Source organism: Calcarisporiella thermophila (genome assembly GCF_041956535.1).
Source record: "Calcarisporiella thermophila strain CBS 279.70 unplaced genomic scaffold VTP21scaffold_24, whole genome shotgun sequence".
Lineage (NCBI taxonomy): Eukaryota > Fungi > Calcarisporiellomycota > Calcarisporiellomycetes > Calcarisporiellales > Calcarisporiellaceae > Calcarisporiella > Calcarisporiella thermophila.
This window is the reverse complement of record NW_027192214.1, coordinates 322,965-338,869: the sequence shown is the minus strand read 5'-3', so window position 1 is coordinate 338,869 and position 15,905 is coordinate 322,965. Positions and strand designations below refer to the sequence as shown.

The window sequence follows — 15,905 nt, the reverse complement described above, 5'->3', positions numbered from 1 at the left end:
AGCTTAAGACAGTTTATTGATAGATTTTAACAATTTTGCTTTCTTTATTATCTTTGTTTTCTTTCACCTATACATTATATTGTAATAAGCAATAGAAACAATCACACCTTATTGTTAGCTGAATACCGCCACTGGATGTAATTTTTTCGTATATGCATTACGTGACTGTTAAATTCCAGAGAGGATATGAAATTGCTTTTTCCTTGAAATAATCCTCACTTCTTTCAATACCATTTCAGCTCAATGCAGTGTGTAATATGTATGATTGATCTCCTTTCAATCAACGATCCTTCATCGTTGCCTGATCAGTCAGAACAATCCACTGGCACTGAAATTGCTAATCTCGCTTGTTCCCATCTTTTTCACCTCAGTTGCTTGTTACTCTGGGCTGAGGTATTATTGTGGCAATCTTATTAGGTAGCGCATTTTCGCTCTTAACGGGACTTATATTTTAGGTTGCAAATTCATGCCCAACTTGCAGGAGAGAGTTCGACCAGGTTAATATATCAGAGACAATTGAGGGTATGTCATTTCTTTGCCACTTTGGTTACACATACAGTATATTTTATATAGATATTTTCTTACTAATTTCTTTTCATGATCGAATGAAAAGGTCCCATTATAAGAAAAATACATGTAGAGAAGAAAAAACAAGCCGTATGCCAAAATATTGACGACTATGGTGCTCCTGTAGACGATTTAGATCTAGTTGTGTATTGTGAAAGCTGTGGTCAACAGGGTGATTTGGGAGAAGAGTTAATCTGTTGTGATGATTGCGACGATACTTACCAGTTGAGTCCAACCTTATTCGATATTTTTTAACTTTTATGGGATTATTGACCCATTTTCAACTTTTCTTATATTAGCTTGTACTGTGTTGGACTTGATTTCGTCCCTGATGGCTCCTGGTATTGCCCAAAATGTCGTGATGAATACTCATGTTCAATCGAAAACCCCGATGATGTTGAACATTCTGATGGAACCAATGCAGAAGATGAAAATGCACATCTCCAACGGTCGACTCGAAGAAGACCAACTCGTCACACTAACTCCGCCAGGCGTAGGAGAGTCTCTCGACGAGCAGAATCAAGTAGATCTTCCTCAATTTTTGCTCGGATACAACGAGAAGTCATCAATGAGTCACGGAGAAATTTTTTAGCGGGCAACATGCAGCAGCGAAGATTGGGAGCACGCCGCTCCGCTGAATCTACCCTTTCTTCCGCTTCCACTTGGAATCCTTATGACATGCGTCATTCTCACCTTCCTTCAAGTCAACGGAATACGAGATCAGTGGCTGGAGCAACTAGCTCAAATACCAATTCCGGAGATACAGATAATGCCTTATGGGCACAATTTGAACGTGCTCGTCGAATAGCGGAGAAAGCTTCTACAACTACATCCGCTTCTGCAATTCCCACACCTACACGACCTACTGCCCAAACCTATCCTCACCCTTCCAACTTTCAGCGTGATCGTTCTCGAAATTCTGTGATACCAGGGGGATCTACTGTTAGGAGAAAAGGGGTGGCTGCCGGCTCTTCCAACCCTCATAAGCGGATAAAGAGTGACCTTGGAAATGATTTTATACTTTGCTCGAGTGCTCAAAGTCCAATGTCCTTAGAGAACGAGAGGAGAACACGTTATGAATCACAACCAGCTTTTACAATACCTCCTACTACAACTGTGGCCCCTCGTGCTCTCACTAAACCAAATAATTCATTAGAAATTAACCTCCCTGCCATTTGTAATACTACTGGAAAAACTCGTAATAGTTCTCAACTAGCAAGTCCCGCCCCTAGTGTCACAATTTCCTCCGTGCCTGATGTGTCCACTTCTGATAATAACATAGACGAGCGGGAACATCCACATAACTGTCCCCAAAATTACCCTGTATCTCGCACTACCACGCCTTCCCGCTCTCATTGTGCAACTGCTGACAATATAAAGCGTCGTGTCGCAGACTTAGTGGCGTCACATCTCATGCCATACTATCGGAATAGTAGAATAACTCGAGACCAATACAAGTCAATTAATCGACAGTTAAGCCACTTTTTCCGTTCTAAGTTGCCAGGGGCTTTTCTTGATAGTAACTTGGGTGGAGCCACCCAGGTGAGCCCTCAAGAGCGAAACTCCATGGTCGCAAGCTTCGTGAAAAGAGAGGTGGAGAAGTTGACCAAATCTTCTGGATAGAGATTTAGAATGACACAGTCTATTTCCCCTTGAGCCATGTAAATGTAACTGCATATTATCACCTGTAATATTTTCCTTTCTATCCCATATTTATCAACTTGCTTCCATGATGACTCCAACGTGGGCTAATTCGATATTTAGGAAGCATCAACCAAGCTAATTTTTGACTGTGACTATGAAATACTCTTCTCCTATCTTCAACTCGATTAATGAAGTATTCCAAGTCTTATTTGATCTCAAAAATATCCAGTTCCTCAAAAACTACAGAATTATCACAACCTTCTCAGAATGTCAAGGCGGAGCACTGGGCTCGTCTTCAGAAGCTGAGAAGAAAAAGGGAAAGTATACAAGACAATCCCGTTGAGAATAATGCTCAAATCTTGCAGCAGGAGATGACGCGTCGATTAAAGAAAGAAGTTTCAAACAAGCGATCTCAAGTTCCACAGGAGGAAAAAGGAAAAGTAGTTAAGAGATTCAAAAATCTTTCAAGTGCAGTATCCTTTTTCTCTGAACAAGACAAAAAATTCCAACCGACACCGCAAGGTCGATTTGATCCAAAGGTTGTAGCTCACTTTTTATTGGCGTGTTTCCACTGCTATGCTCACTTTTCATACCCTTTACCGTTATAGACGCAGCTGGAATGTGAAATAGAAACCGCGATTGCTTCGGGAGACCATGAACTTGCGTCTCGCCTTAGCGATAAGCTTGCGCATCAACAACAAGCCAACTTATTGAAATCAGTTACAGAGCGAAAAGCACATGCCGAGCAGCTGGAGGTAGAGCTTTCTAGTAATTAGGACGGCAAAGATTAATTAATGATTTTAATTAATTGCAGAGAGAGGAACAGGAGAGAAAGCGAAGAAAAAGGCCCCGCCTGAACTGGACGTATGTTTTACCCATACTTAGTGTTTGGTCTACACTTTATCATGAAGAGATCTAATATGCCGCTTCTCACATTTTTAGGTTTGAAGCTAAGAAAAGATGGGAGTCGAAGAGTAACATGGCTTGATTTGATTTATTTTATTTCCTTTTCGCATCCCTCTGCTGTAAGATCAATACATTTGTACTGTATAATATAAATAAACATGACCACTTAGAAAAATAACCCAGAACAACAGAAGGATAAAAGAGGAAACAAAAATATTGTTGACGCGATTTGTGATTGCTTCCAAAAGACGGGCTATGTGAAGAATGGGTGTTTTAAGCTTGAATAAAGGTGCCAGGTGCCTGTGGATCCTTCTTCAAGCTGAGCATCAACTGCTTCATTCGACTGACATCACGAGTACTCTTGGTTGTCTTGCTGTTCACATCTACCTCGCGAAGGACGCGCTCCCATACGGTGCCGGAGGTAGTGTCGTCGCGTTTATCGAAAAACTCTTTCTCCGCGGCTCGGTTTTGCCGCGCTGTCTGATCCTTTTTAGTGTTGTAGTCCTCGTAGAATTGATCAATTGCCTGGCGTGCTTTCTGGATGGTTTCGTTGCGCTTACGCTCTGATTCTGCATCGCGCTCAGCAATTTCGTGTTGACGACGCTCCCGCCATTCTCTGTTTAAGGTGAAAAAGTTAGTGGCCTGGTGAAGCATCTTCGAGTGATCGAGGAGAACATGCCTAATAATTTCGGGCTCGATCTCGGGAATAGTGTAACCCCCATTTATGTTCTCCACAGGTGGAAATTCACTAAGGGATCCGTAATCGGCTCCTCCAGAAGAAACGTTAGCTCCACCACCAGAGCGCATACTAGAGGTTGGGCTTAGCATACCACTTAGATCGGCGGTATTGGGTGGAGAAGAAACGGTGGCCATCGTGGAGATATTGTCTGCCTCCCCAAAGCCACCAATATTGAGCGTGTCGGGCTCCAGGCTGGAGCCTGTAGTCGCGTTTGTCGTCTCTTGAGGGGCAAAGAGATCAGCATCGTCACCCAAAACAGCACGTTCGCGAGCTAGAAAATCGGCTGTCGGGTCATCATTTGCTGAGGTGAAATTGTCGAAATCGGACATGCTAATGTAGAAAAAAAGAGAATAGAGTTTTAGAAATGGGATCAGATGATGAATTATGAATGAATTCTAATCGTCGATAAACCAGTGTAATATAGGAGAAGCTATGCTAGGCTTCATCTGTGCAAAAAATAAAGTCCTAATAGCAAGAGAAAATGCGTAGATTCTGATTACCTTATTACTTTTATGGCTTAAGATCTAGATCGAAAGATGGACCACTTTGCGAGCCTTAGCCCAGGAAATTATCAGCATGTATGGCGCAGATTACTCCCTTTTCCATTTTTCATATTCCCCTATACAATTTTTATTACCATGAACACCACTTTTATTTCTACCCTTTGCTCGTGAATTCCTTACTTCCTTCGATATTTTTTTGATATATATCCGTCCTTATTTTGTTATTTCATTTATAAACATGCCGACCCAGCTTTACATCCTTCTCCATCAAGTATCATTTCTCATTAGTGGCCTCTTTCAAACTCTCTGCTCGCAATGGCTATATTATCACAATGCTACATGTAAGCAAAAAGTGGAAGCATCCTATACCAAAGCTAATCCTCTCTCTGTTTTAATTGGGTTTGAATTAAGCGGCCCGCGCCTACACTACGAATGCCGCGCAATACTTTGGCTCTTTTTGTGTAGCATTTTTACTCCCCTGGCTTCTCGATGACAAGACCAAATCTTCCTCGGGAACTGACAGACGATTGTCTACGTCCGAACAAGCCATGATTGCCATGGAATTGGTAAGCTAGATAATGATGCGCATTTAGTTGTATTTCTTCTTAGCGCCTCTCGCATTCTAATCGCTTTCCCAACTCTTCTCCTTCTTGCAGCCGAAACGAGATCAGGACAATGCGAATCAGAAAAACGAAGTAGAGGAGGATAAACTAGTCAAAAAGAATCACAAGGGCAGCCTATTTTCGCGGCTTCCATTCCCTTTTGGCACCTACCGCAATCCCGCGATGAGTGTCTATGATATCCCCATATTGAAGATAACTCTACTTGATCTTTTTGCCAACTTTTTCCTTACGATTGGACTCTTCTATATTGGAAGTGGGGTGCGGCTTAAATCTCCCTATGCATTTTTCCCGTGACAAATGGAATAACCCTCTATTATTACGTGCAAAATAGATGTACCAGGTTATTTATTCAAGTGTGGTGGTGTGGTGTGCGCTACTTTCGACATTTGTAGGCCGACGCTTAAACATTATCCAATGGCTCGCCATTATTGGGCTATCCAGTGGGCTTGCTGTCACTGCATTTGAACAAGAAGGTGGTACCGCTGCTAATAATAGCTTGATTGGAATGGTCATCACCCTCTCCGCCACTGTTGGCTACGGTAATCCCACTTGGTATTTGGTTTTCTTAAACTCCAGTCTTACTTTGTTGATTAGCTTGCGTATATGTGCTCTCCGACCTACTTTTGTCAGGGAAGAATACTCCACCCCACCCGGCTTATTTTTGCTATCGATCCGGGATGTATGCTAGCGCTCTGTGTGCTGGCTATCTTCTATTCTATACCGTACCTAATTATTCTACGCTGCTTCACCCCACTGCCTCGTGGGAGAGAATTGCACTCGCGCATGGACTTCTCTGCATTTCCGCCCTTGCACATAATCTTAATTTTTTCGCGCTAATCCAACACACCGGCAGCGTAAGCACTGGGGTGCTGCAGGGAATGAGGGCCCTCTTAGTGTTTGGGTTGAGTCACGTGCTCTTTTGTGAGCAAGATAGTGCCCAATGCTTTGGCCCTTGGAAGGCGTGGGGTTCACTAATAGTGGCGGCCAGTGTTTTTATCTTTAATGCTTTTCGATGAATTTTAACTGGACTATTATCGCTGTGTTTGTTTGGTGTACTGGGTATTCTGTATAATTATTATTTGAACACTTTTCTTTTCATTTCCCCTGTTGCGCTTTCGCTATAAGCAGTCACGCGAGGTCGCGTATTTCTTTTTGGATTAAATCGTTAGGTGTTTTCTCGGCGACCATGAATCCAGACGAAAATCATAATGTTCATAACAGCAGGATTAAAAACGCGATCGGACGAGAACCGTATGGATAGATACTTTCGCTGCACCCTGCGCCATTCGTACTTTATTTTTTTAAAAATTTAGGATTCTTTTTGCCAAGCTCAAGAACGTAAAATCGCTCGCCAATCTGCTACGGGCAGTCCATTTTAAAGAGGTAGCCTAAAAGCCTGCATTCGAGAATGATTATTCTCTGCATTAACACAGATGTTGTAGAGAGCGACCTGTATTATATCTAGGCGAGGTCTGCAGTTTGTGGTTGAGGATTCGCGGTGTGTACAAGCACGCGCCTATCTCCAAGAATCCATGTTTCAGGAGTACCGTTTTCGTGGCGATCAAGCAGAAACCCAGCAAGAAGCTGCAGAAAGTAAGCATGGCGACGAGGAGGAGGAAGATCAGCTGGTCATTTTTGGATTGCACCTCACCGCACTTATTGAATGTCTTAACGTGTTTGGGAGCGCTGGCCCCCTGACAGGAGGCTCACAGGTAGGGCAGCAAGGCACACAGGGCAACAACCTCAATCTTTTCAACCAGCCCGAACCCTTTGGGCGGATGGGCGCGACTGCTTGCCAGATAGAGTATCGGGGGCCGGGAGCAGATTTGGTAGTGACGTGAGTAATTTTGAAGGGCGATCTTGTGCCCCATGACACCAGTGCTAACGCCTTGGTCTAGCCTGGAGGAGAATGGCATCGTGACCCTGTGCAAGCTCACCACGCAGGATGCCGAAGCGCCGCTCTACTTCAACTTTGACAGCTCGTCAGTGTTACAGAAGATCATCATGAAGGTAACTTAGGAAACCGCTCTTGAGCTCCCCATTGCGCATGCTGACATCCCCTCCCAGTCCGAGTGGCTTCGGGACGCGTTCAGTGAGCTGGACGCGAGCAGCGAGAACATCACCTTCTTGATCTCGCCCGTGGCCCCGTTCTTCAAGCTGTCCACGTTCGGCATCACGGGAAGTGCAGAGGTACGGCTCTACCGCTCTGCGGATGTGTGCTTTGCTTGCTTGCTTGCTTACCCTCTGGTGTGCTAGATGGAGTATCCGAAGGACACGGACGTGCTGGAGTCGTTCAACTGCAACTCCGTGGTCAAGAACAGGTGCGCCTTGGGCCGGCCTCCGGCCCCATCTCCTCCCAAGCTGCTCCGAGCTAACCCGACCACGCCATTATAGCTACAAGTTCTCGCACATTCAGCATTCTCTGAAGGCACTAAGCGCGTCCATCAAAACCTCGATCCGCACCAACGAGCGCGGGTTTCTGTCGATGCAATTTATGATCCCGACCGCCGATGCTAAATTTAGCTTTGTTGAGTTTGTGGTTGAGTATCTATATACCCATATGGCGGAAGCCTCGCCCTGCTAAACTCCGTTCGGCCGTGTAGTGCTCGCCGCTCGTGACCGACGGGTGAACAGGCCAAAGCGCCTCATCCGGCCGCCGAATTGCGCCTTCGCCCATTTGTAAGCATCCAGGCCAGGAGATCCTTGTCGTCGAAGGGGTTGCTGTAGATGCACGGCTTATCCTCTAAGCTCTTTTGAGCTGGAATGAGTCGATGGATTTTGTAAAATTTTATCCACAAGGTTTCACATTGTGCACCGACCAATGTTTACCGAAAATCATTTCGGCTGGGGGAATTATAAAAAACATTTGCGATGCCACTTTTTTCCCATACAAGAATTGGCCGTTTCTTCTTTTGACATCTCAAATCCTCTCTCCCAATCCAGCTCCCCCTCTCCATTCGTGTCATGGGGCAGCCGCTCACCAAAGACCCTCTAGTCACGCTTGATGGGGGCCGCCTCTACCCTTACGCGCCCCTCGATCATGACCACCATTCCACTCGGGAATTGATTCTTGCCCGTAAACTGGCGCCATTCTACCCAGGCGCCGCCGATCCTCTCGACAATGACGAGAACGATCGCCCTAAATGTAAATCGAGAAAGCGAATTGCGCTTGCTGCCAAATTGGGCAAGCGCCTCGCGGGTTGCTCGCCCGTTGCGTCCGTAGTTCCTCGAGGTGACATGGGTAGAGAGTGGAGGCCTAGAATCGAATGTCCAATCTGCTTGATGGTGCGTGTTTGGTTCTGAACTTCTGGAAGTCTTGCACGCCATACGCAAAACTAACCCCGCTTCTTCTTAGTATTTTCCTGCCAACATTAATAGGTCGCGATGTTGCGATCAGCCTATTTGCACAGGTAAGGGTCGCCTGCCGCATTTGTGTGCATTCCATCCTTCCCGCCAATCAAGCCTCTAATTGATTTGTTTTCGCAGAATGCTTTGTACAAATTAAGCGACCGCCTGGTAAAGGCACCCCCGCCACTTGTCCTTTCTGCGTCGAAATGAACTTTGGCGTGGTTTATGAACCCCCAGAGCTGTCACTTTCACAGGTAATTGTTCTTTCATTAGCTGCGCAAACTTGGCCATAGAAATTGACTTTTAATACGCATACTGGCGGAACCAACACAGCGACTGAATTTCAATGTCACCTCTGAAATGACAAAGGACAACAGCCGCTCCCATGATAGACGGAGAAAAAGCATTAGCCACCACAACCCCCGCGTCGTCACCACAGGTTTGGTTGATTTGATAGAAAGCATAGTCGCTCTCTAGGCAACTCACGTTAACTGACTATTAGATCAAGTTCGCCCGGCTTGGGAGAAAATCGCCCACTGCACAAGACACTCTCGGCGCGCTTTCTCCACAACCGCAAGCACTCGGCGAATTGTTCTGCGACCGGGATACGGAGCTACCGGGGCTCTGCGCATCTCGCACTCCCCAACTAATGACTCGTATTATTTCGATTCCACGTTGCTCAGTGGGCTGACAGAACCGGGTTCGAACCTGGAAGACACAATGGTGCTGGAGGTAGTTCGTCGAAGTCTCACGGATTAGCATCTCCTTTTGGCCTGTTTTCTCTTATTATTTCTTCCATATAAATACTTCTATATTTAATGCTATCTAATCTTTCTCCATACACTTGTTATTATTTATTCTTCCTAAACGGATTTATATTTTTACTCCGAACACTGTATTTATTAATAAAATGATCTTGTACTTTAATCGAAAAACCAGTCATGCACTCAATCATTGAGCAGTCATGAACTTGGCTCACCTTTCTTTGTGCCTCTCCCCCTTCTCTCGTCTCCACTCAAATCATTTCGGAAATCAAAAAAAAAAGGAATTCGGCTTCAAACTTCTTTGTCATCTCATTTCGCCGCCTCTTTTGGCTATCAATAGCGTACCTTTTCTTAGCAGACCTTTGTTTCAATGAGCACCTGATTTCTACGGTGGCCTTGGAATTGTTGCTTGATCCCTGTTAATTCTCTAAACTGCTTGCCTCGAAATCACCGCCTGCCCCATTCTGATTATCCATTCCCTCTCATCGATCACTCTAGCTTTCGAGGTTAAAGGAAGAAGAAGGAATGGACTGGACCCGGAAACCGAGCAATTCGCCGAATTCTTCTCCTACAATGAATGAGCATGACCACCCTGATTCCCAATATTTCCCCCATTTAATTGCGCGGAGTTCCTCTCCTGCATCGTTTTCATCTTCCCATCTACCCATTCACGGCCCCGATCTCGCAGAGTCGGAGGAGGTATTGTTGAACGCGCTCAGCGCCGCCGTCTCGGAAATTACACAGACCCTTGATCGCACCAACGACTACTCGCAGCTTATCATTCCCGCAGAGATGCTCAATAATCTGCTGATCTGTATGAATGAGATCGCAGCGTTGCCTGAGGGGGAAATCGCCAGACGTGTGCGTGACCGCAGCGATGAAATGCTTGAGGAATGGTTGGATCTGTTATTGGAATGCGTTGGCGATGAGGAATTGGGGCTGGATCTGGTCGGTTCAGATGGAGGGGCAGAGAATGAGGCTAGAGCAGATATGGATGAGGCATTCGCTGAGGCTGACGATGAGATGGAAGAGGAGGATGGGGACGAGCATCTACTGGAGCCCGAGGATGAGACAAATTCCGAGATTCCGGTTTCTGTTTCCTAGCCCTGGGCTTTTTTTTTTCTCCACTGTCTGTCTTGTTTTATTTCGTCCCCCTCTTCTCACTCTTCCCAAGATGCTCCCGACTACTAGGAGTTGTATTATTATCCCTTGTTATTCTCTATGCAATGATTCACGTGTAAAGGTCTAAATATGCTTAAGTGAATGGTTGCTAAAGAAATATCGTTGTTAACTCATATAAAGTAAATAAATGTAGTGAAATTAGTGCTCTAGTATCCGGACGTTTGTGTGTGTGTAAAGCATTGGGAAAGTAGCACCCAATCGCCTGGATGGCTTGCCTCCCATAAAATGACCCCCGAGAGGGTTAGGTCGATGAGGGAGTGGCAATGAAATGGTCATTCTTTATATAATAAAATAAAATAAAAATCCAACCCTCTCTTTGAAATTGCCTCACATATGGTAATCTAATACGATCCTTCCGGAAACCCGCCGAATTCCGCCATGTCTTCCACCCGTCCCGAGGGCAGTGTGTAGAGGATCCGCAGACGGATACGCACCGCAGCACGTGCCGGGTTGGCGATGCGCATGGCTTGTGTGGCCTGCATTCCTGGAGTTAACGTTGTGGCGCTTGGCGGTTGCATTTGTAGTTTTTGGCTCTAAAGAGGGGTGGAGTACGAATGGGGTTCCATTAGATGGAGAGGTACAGGATCAAGTGACTTGGCTGAGAGCCCTTACCTTTGGCACTGCGGCTTGGAACAATATATCCGACATGGCTTCAAGGCCTTCGTTGATGAAGGTCACCATGATATTGATGATATTGGGATTCGTTTGGTCCCGCGATGGTGTAAACGTGATCTTGAGACCATTTTTCGAGTAAGCTTGGAAATCTATTAGAGGGCGACAAGTTAAAACCAGAGGAAAGGTAGTGGTGGCCTACATTGGATCCTACCTCGACCTGCCGAGGGAGGCTGGGTCGGCGGGCTGCCCACGCTCGGGCTAGTTCTAGCAGGAGCTTGTCCGGCAGGCTTTTGCGCTGAGGTGGCCCCACTGCCTCCAAGCAAGTCAAGAATATCATTTCCTTGCGAAGCGGACGCAGGAGGAGCCGTTGAAGGGGCCGAGCTGATATTTGCGCCCCCGAATATATCCGCAAGAAGATCCAAGTTATTGGCAGACTGCTTTTGAGTAGATTGAGTTGAATTTGCCGCGGCCACGGGAGCTGTCGAAGAGGCCGTGCCGACTCCCATAAGATCCAAGAGAAGCTGACGAAAGCAAGAGTGATATATTAGCACTCCATCCACTACAAGAAGGAACACCCAAACATACATCCTGGTCGCTAGGCTCTGCGGCATTCCTTTGCTCGTTCTCACCAGCTAAAGAGGATACATTAGTGCCTCCATACTTGAATCCTCAAATTAAAAGCACGGATGTAATTACTCAGCGTATCCGCAATTCTCGTAGCTTTCGCCTCGGGAACCGGCATTCGCTCGAGCACCGCAGGCCGAATGCTGTCGTAATTGAACAGATTTCCGTATTCTGTCGAGCGCTGCTGGATCTCTATTTCAATGCTAGAGGAGAAGCGTTGAATGGTGGATTGGATCTGCGAAATCGAAGCTGTATTCGTGAAGCGGGCAGACAACTTCATGAGGGCGGTGATAACATATTGCCGCGTTGTTTGATTGATGTATGGCCCTGCTAGGATAGATTCAAGCAATTGTATAACATCTGCTTCGGATATCTATAATGAAAAGAATGAGTCCTCAGCACATCTCCAAATAAGCCAGTGACAATCATACCTCCTTAACTGGCTCGTCATCTTCTGCTCCAGCACCGCTAATCAGCAAGTCACCATACTCGCCAATGATCCAGGCTCCAGCGAGAACGAGAGACTCTTGTGAAATGTCACTCTTCAAAGCAAAGTACATTTTCCGAGCAGAATAGGCTTGAAGCTCATTCGACTGCGCGACCAAACGGATGAAACCGGCCAAAACTTCCTCGCGAACATAGTTCCCCGCCTAAAAAATACGCATTAAGAAGGTTTTCATAGGAGCTGGATGCCATTTCTTACCAGTTTGAGTACCCGCATAACTGTGTCAATATGCCACCGCTTGTTTGGAGCAAACCTGTTAAAAGAGGTGTCAAGACGTTTCTGGGCCTCAAGAGTTAGTTCTTGGATGGATTACCTCTCAGCCGCCAAACAGATTTTAGTGGTCATACTTGGCTTGAATTCGGTGTCGGCAATTTCGAGGAAAGACAACAACTCCCTTGTCAATACTCGAACGTTTGATTCGTTAATGAGCGCAAAGGAGAGCTCAAGAGCACGCCTTCGAATGGAGATATCTCCGTCACGGAGGCATTCAAGGATGGTTTTTCGGTGACGCTGGACTGCATTGGGATCGATGGAAATCGTCTTATTAAGCGTCTCCAGTGCAACGTAGCGAATATTGTTGTCACGGTTACTCAAGAACTTCCCAAGGATATTAATGGCAAGGACCTTAAGTCCACTTTCGGATCGAATATCGAGGATCGTGAGCACTGTTTCATAAAGGATGGCATTACCGACGTTCTTGGCCGTTTCTGTGTTGGTTGCAACCTGAGCGAGGATATCGTTCATGGCTTCACTAGCTTCGACATCACCTCGACCCAACACTCGCAACAAGCGGAGTAATTTCACCTGGAGGAAAGGATCGGTCACCCCCGTAACGTCATGCTCTTGTGAGAAGCCCGCCGTAGTAAGATCTTTGAGGTTACGGACAAGCAAAGGAACCCCCTGAGTAGTGGAATAATAAGTAGGAGTTAAAATGAGTCTACCTAACAATCAACAGTTACCTTGCGGAAAGCACTCAGATTTTCGGGGTTGATCTCACAAAGTTCGATAGCTAAAGTAACTCCAGTGAGAAGAACTCCGTGATTACGATCTCCAAGAAGCTGCTTCGCCTTGGATAGGAAATTCTCTTGCAAGTCCGGCACTCGTCTGATGATTCGAACGGCACAGAGAGCAGCCTGAGTATTGGTGTAAAATTAATAATTCGAATCAAAGTGCATGGTTCTGGTTGCTATACCTTCTTCCGGATGTATGGATTTGTACTGCCGAGGAGTTTCTCGACTTCGGCACAGAGATCGCGCGCCATTTCGGGAGATGAAATATTACCTAGCGTACAAAGGGCAAGCCCAACGATGAAAGCATTGGAGTGATTCATGTCACTAGTTTTATCAAGAATGCGGGTAAGTAAAACTCCTTGTGGATCAGAAAATCAGGATCAGCGAACTTTTTAAGTGAGTTGGTCACCAGCGTCAACACTTCTTGGTTCTCATCGAGAAGAAGCATAATTCCTAGATAACCCAATCGCTTATCGGCATAGCGATTAGAAGCAACGAGTTTGAGACACTCAATCTGCCCAAAATGAGCAGGATATCCGAGCATATGTATGTAAAGCAACTTGGCGACGTTGGAATAGCGTGCATCATTATTTTCCTCTTTAAAGGATGTACGGATGAGTGCGGACTCTTTCTGGATAACTTTACGCTCATCGGCAGCAGTCTTGCATGCTCGGATTGCCTTGATGAGGTCTAAAAAGCAGTACGGAGTAAAAATAAAATCTGTTACAATGCTAATCGGGAAGAATATACCTTTGAGCCGATAATACGGCATTTTCGCAATAATAGCTGCTCCAATATTCATCTTGGAGGGTCAGATGGTCTCTTTAGATGTCTACAAACTTAATATATATGGAGGTATGTTTTAATAAACATTTCATTTGAAAGGGGGATAAACCATTTATACTTGATAATGCTGTGCAATACCACAGCTATAAGGTGATCAGCTTGTGGGGAAAGTTTTTCGCACTTGGAGAGTAGATGGGTACGCGATGACTGCTTTAATGGTCTGAGAGAACTAAGAATAACGCGTGGATGTGGCGCAGTAATGAGCATAAGATTCTGGATTAATAAAATGATCCCTGTAATCTCGAGATATCCGATTCAAACCGATATTGGATGTATTATATACACAGCATATGTTGGTATAAAATGTTGAATTGACAGATTATTAGGATAAACTATCGTGATTTTACAATGAAAAATAATTATTATATTTTCTTTTATGTTTTGCCTCATGACGCACAATGTATTGAACTATTATATAAGGCACGGCTATGAACTTAAACGAACGCGAGTAGTTGTCAGTTTTTAGGATTTCAAGTAAAACGAAACATCCGAACCAAGTACATGAATTTGTCCCCTTGCCGTTTGGAAAAAAGCGAAGTTCTCTTATGAATGTTTTTTACATTACACTTAGATTAAGGACAAAATTAGCGGCCAAAGGGGTTTTTATATTGCTTAACATATTATACATTAGTATCTCGGGTATCCTCGGTACTTACAAACTCATATAAGCATACATATCAAAGGCCTCTCAGAGAACATATGCGATGGACCCTCAAGTGTGAGTCCTTTTCAAATAACTACAACCTTTTCAGTTACATTTTTATGAATAAGGTATTAAGAGATTTATATTGTTATATATGAGCAGTGGAAATTTTTTGGTCCGATTATACAATTTTGATTCGGGAAAATTGGCTTCAAATCCCAAACTAAATGATATTAAGAATTGTTCTTTAAAATTACGCTTTAAATGTTTGTTGCATTAAGTTAAATGGAAAAGAAGCAAGCACTTGATTCAAAAGTTTCGCTCAATGCAGCTAAACAATCAATAGTCCTGGCGTCAGATCTTGTTGCGAAACTACGCACACTTCGCAATCAACTTACGGAGAGTGATTCCCAGGAATTGTGGCAAATCAATCGCAAGGAAATTGCTCAACTCAAGAAACGTTTAAATGAATGTTTTATTCCATTTAATGATGAGAGGATAATGAAACGATTATATAGAAAGATAAAGAAAATACGGCGACATAAGGTATGTATTTTCATTTACGTCAAATATCATAATTATTCAATCAAGATAATGTAGATCTGGTATACTCGCCGCCGAAAAATTCGCCAGGCTCAGCGAGAAGCAAATCGAAAATTAATAGACCAGTGGATAATTGAGACTCGAACCAAAGAGAATGAAGCAATGCGTTTAAAAGCGCTCGAAAAAGAACGTGAGACTCAAAAACGAATAACCGCCAATCGAGAGAGGCGTACTATGGTGCTGTTGAAAAAGATAGAGAAGTTAAAGAAATTGAAGGCATTGCGGCGAGAGCGAAGCAAGCGAGAAGGTACTGTATCATTAATAAATTTGAAATCGCTAAGACTAATGTCCCTGCATAATATCTAGGTCATTTCTTCCCTGAAGAAGATGATGAATTCTTCTTTAGAGTCCAATTGTTAAGTGAGCAAATGAGACCAAGAGAGGATGAAAATGAACAACAACCCAATGAGGAATCTCGGCATAATATGGTGGGTATTGCAAAAAATACAAAAAACGATGACGCTCCAAGTGATACCGCTGCTACTTTTTGGCTTCAAGCAGAGGCAAACTTCGATAATCTTGTGATGATTAGGTATGTTACTCTTGTTAGACTTATTTCCACCTTGTACTCATATCATAAATAGACGTCAATGGGACAGCTATTTAGTACCTTTCGACGACCCACTAGGAACTGGTATTCCGCCCAGATTTATTGACCCAGCGCCGCCCTCCAGTGAATCCTGGGCTGCATATCTTGAGCCTTAACATAAATAATGCACTGTTTACGATATTTATAATATATATTCGGTATTTTACTCTATGTTTATATTACTGTTGATATTT

The 15,905-nt window shown here is 44.5% G+C and overlaps 9 protein-coding genes across 9 annotated transcripts; 7 read left to right on the top strand and 2 right to left on the bottom strand.

Annotated features, from left to right (window-relative positions):
• Window positions 1-243: 243 nt before the first annotated feature.
• Window positions 244-2,190, top strand: VTP21DRAFT_5926 (uncharacterized protein; the record flags this gene model as incomplete). The annotated part of the gene is made up of 4 exons (XM_069396500.1): window positions 244-393; window positions 456-522; window positions 614-791; window positions 867-2,190. 4 exons carry the CDS (start codon window positions 244-246, stop codon window positions 2,188-2,190), a joined length of 1,719 nt encoding a protein of 572 aa, XP_069247581.1.
• Window positions 2,191-2,399: 209 nt separating this feature from the next.
• Window positions 2,400-3,199, top strand: VTP21DRAFT_5925 (uncharacterized protein; the record flags this gene model as incomplete). The annotated part of the gene is made up of 4 exons (XM_069396499.1): window positions 2,400-2,750; window positions 2,820-2,966; window positions 3,026-3,075; window positions 3,154-3,199. The coding sequence occupies 4 exons, from the start codon at window positions 2,400-2,402 to the stop codon at window positions 3,197-3,199; spliced, it is 594 nt and encodes a 197-aa protein (XP_069247580.1).
• A 191-nt stretch (window positions 3,200-3,390) lies between these two features.
• Window positions 3,391-4,185, bottom strand: VTP21DRAFT_5924 (uncharacterized protein; the record flags this gene model as incomplete). The annotated part of the gene is made up of 1 exon (XM_069396498.1): window positions 3,391-4,185. The coding sequence occupies one exon, from the start codon at window positions 4,183-4,185 to the stop codon at window positions 3,391-3,393; it is 795 nt and encodes a 264-aa protein (XP_069247579.1).
• Window positions 4,186-4,597: 412 nt separating this feature from the next.
• On the top strand, window positions 4,598-5,998 carry VTP21DRAFT_5923 (uncharacterized protein; the record flags this gene model as incomplete). Its single annotated transcript, XM_069396497.1, has 5 exons — window positions 4,598-4,700; window positions 4,771-4,925; window positions 5,016-5,240; window positions 5,314-5,521; window positions 5,577-5,998. 5 exons carry the CDS (start codon window positions 4,598-4,600, stop codon window positions 5,996-5,998), a joined length of 1,113 nt encoding a protein of 370 aa, XP_069247578.1.
• Window positions 5,999-6,168: 170 nt separating this feature from the next.
• Window positions 6,169-7,612, top strand: VTP21DRAFT_5922 (uncharacterized protein; the record flags this gene model as incomplete). The annotated part of the gene is made up of 8 exons (XM_069396496.1): window positions 6,169-6,233; window positions 6,296-6,365; window positions 6,425-6,819; window positions 6,881-6,992; window positions 7,050-7,172; window positions 7,239-7,303; window positions 7,377-7,521; window positions 7,586-7,612. 8 exons carry the CDS (start codon window positions 6,169-6,171, stop codon window positions 7,610-7,612), a joined length of 1,002 nt encoding a protein of 333 aa, XP_069247577.1.
• Window positions 7,613-7,946: 334 nt separating this feature from the next.
• On the top strand, window positions 7,947-9,089 carry VTP21DRAFT_5921 (uncharacterized protein; the record flags this gene model as incomplete). Its single annotated transcript, XM_069396495.1, has 5 exons — window positions 7,947-8,267; window positions 8,338-8,392; window positions 8,469-8,584; window positions 8,664-8,769; window positions 8,833-9,089. The coding sequence occupies 5 exons, from the start codon at window positions 7,947-7,949 to the stop codon at window positions 9,087-9,089; spliced, it is 855 nt and encodes a 284-aa protein (XP_069247576.1).
• A 578-nt stretch (window positions 9,090-9,667) lies between these two features.
• On the top strand, window positions 9,668-10,198 carry VTP21DRAFT_5920 (uncharacterized protein; the record flags this gene model as incomplete). The annotated part of the gene is made up of 1 exon (XM_069396494.1): window positions 9,668-10,198. The coding sequence occupies one exon, from the start codon at window positions 9,668-9,670 to the stop codon at window positions 10,196-10,198; it is 531 nt and encodes a 176-aa protein (XP_069247575.1).
• Window positions 10,199-10,617: 419 nt separating this feature from the next.
• Window positions 10,618-13,832, bottom strand: VTP21DRAFT_5919 (uncharacterized protein; the record flags this gene model as incomplete). Its single annotated transcript, XM_069396492.1, has 12 exons — window positions 10,618-10,809; window positions 10,889-11,040; window positions 11,103-11,412; window positions 11,477-11,523; window positions 11,588-11,888; window positions 11,947-12,165; window positions 12,219-12,273; window positions 12,334-12,920; window positions 12,980-13,153; window positions 13,213-13,354; window positions 13,420-13,720; window positions 13,781-13,832. The coding sequence occupies 12 exons, from the start codon at window positions 13,830-13,832 to the stop codon at window positions 10,618-10,620; spliced, it is 2,532 nt and encodes an 843-aa protein (XP_069247574.1).
• A 972-nt stretch (window positions 13,833-14,804) lies between these two features.
• Window positions 14,805-15,827, top strand: VTP21DRAFT_5918 (uncharacterized protein; the record flags this gene model as incomplete). The annotated part of the gene is made up of 4 exons (XM_069396491.1): window positions 14,805-15,065; window positions 15,120-15,369; window positions 15,429-15,654; window positions 15,707-15,827. 4 exons carry the CDS (start codon window positions 14,805-14,807, stop codon window positions 15,825-15,827), a joined length of 858 nt encoding a protein of 285 aa, XP_069247573.1.
• Between the last annotated feature and the right edge of the window lie 78 nt (window positions 15,828-15,905).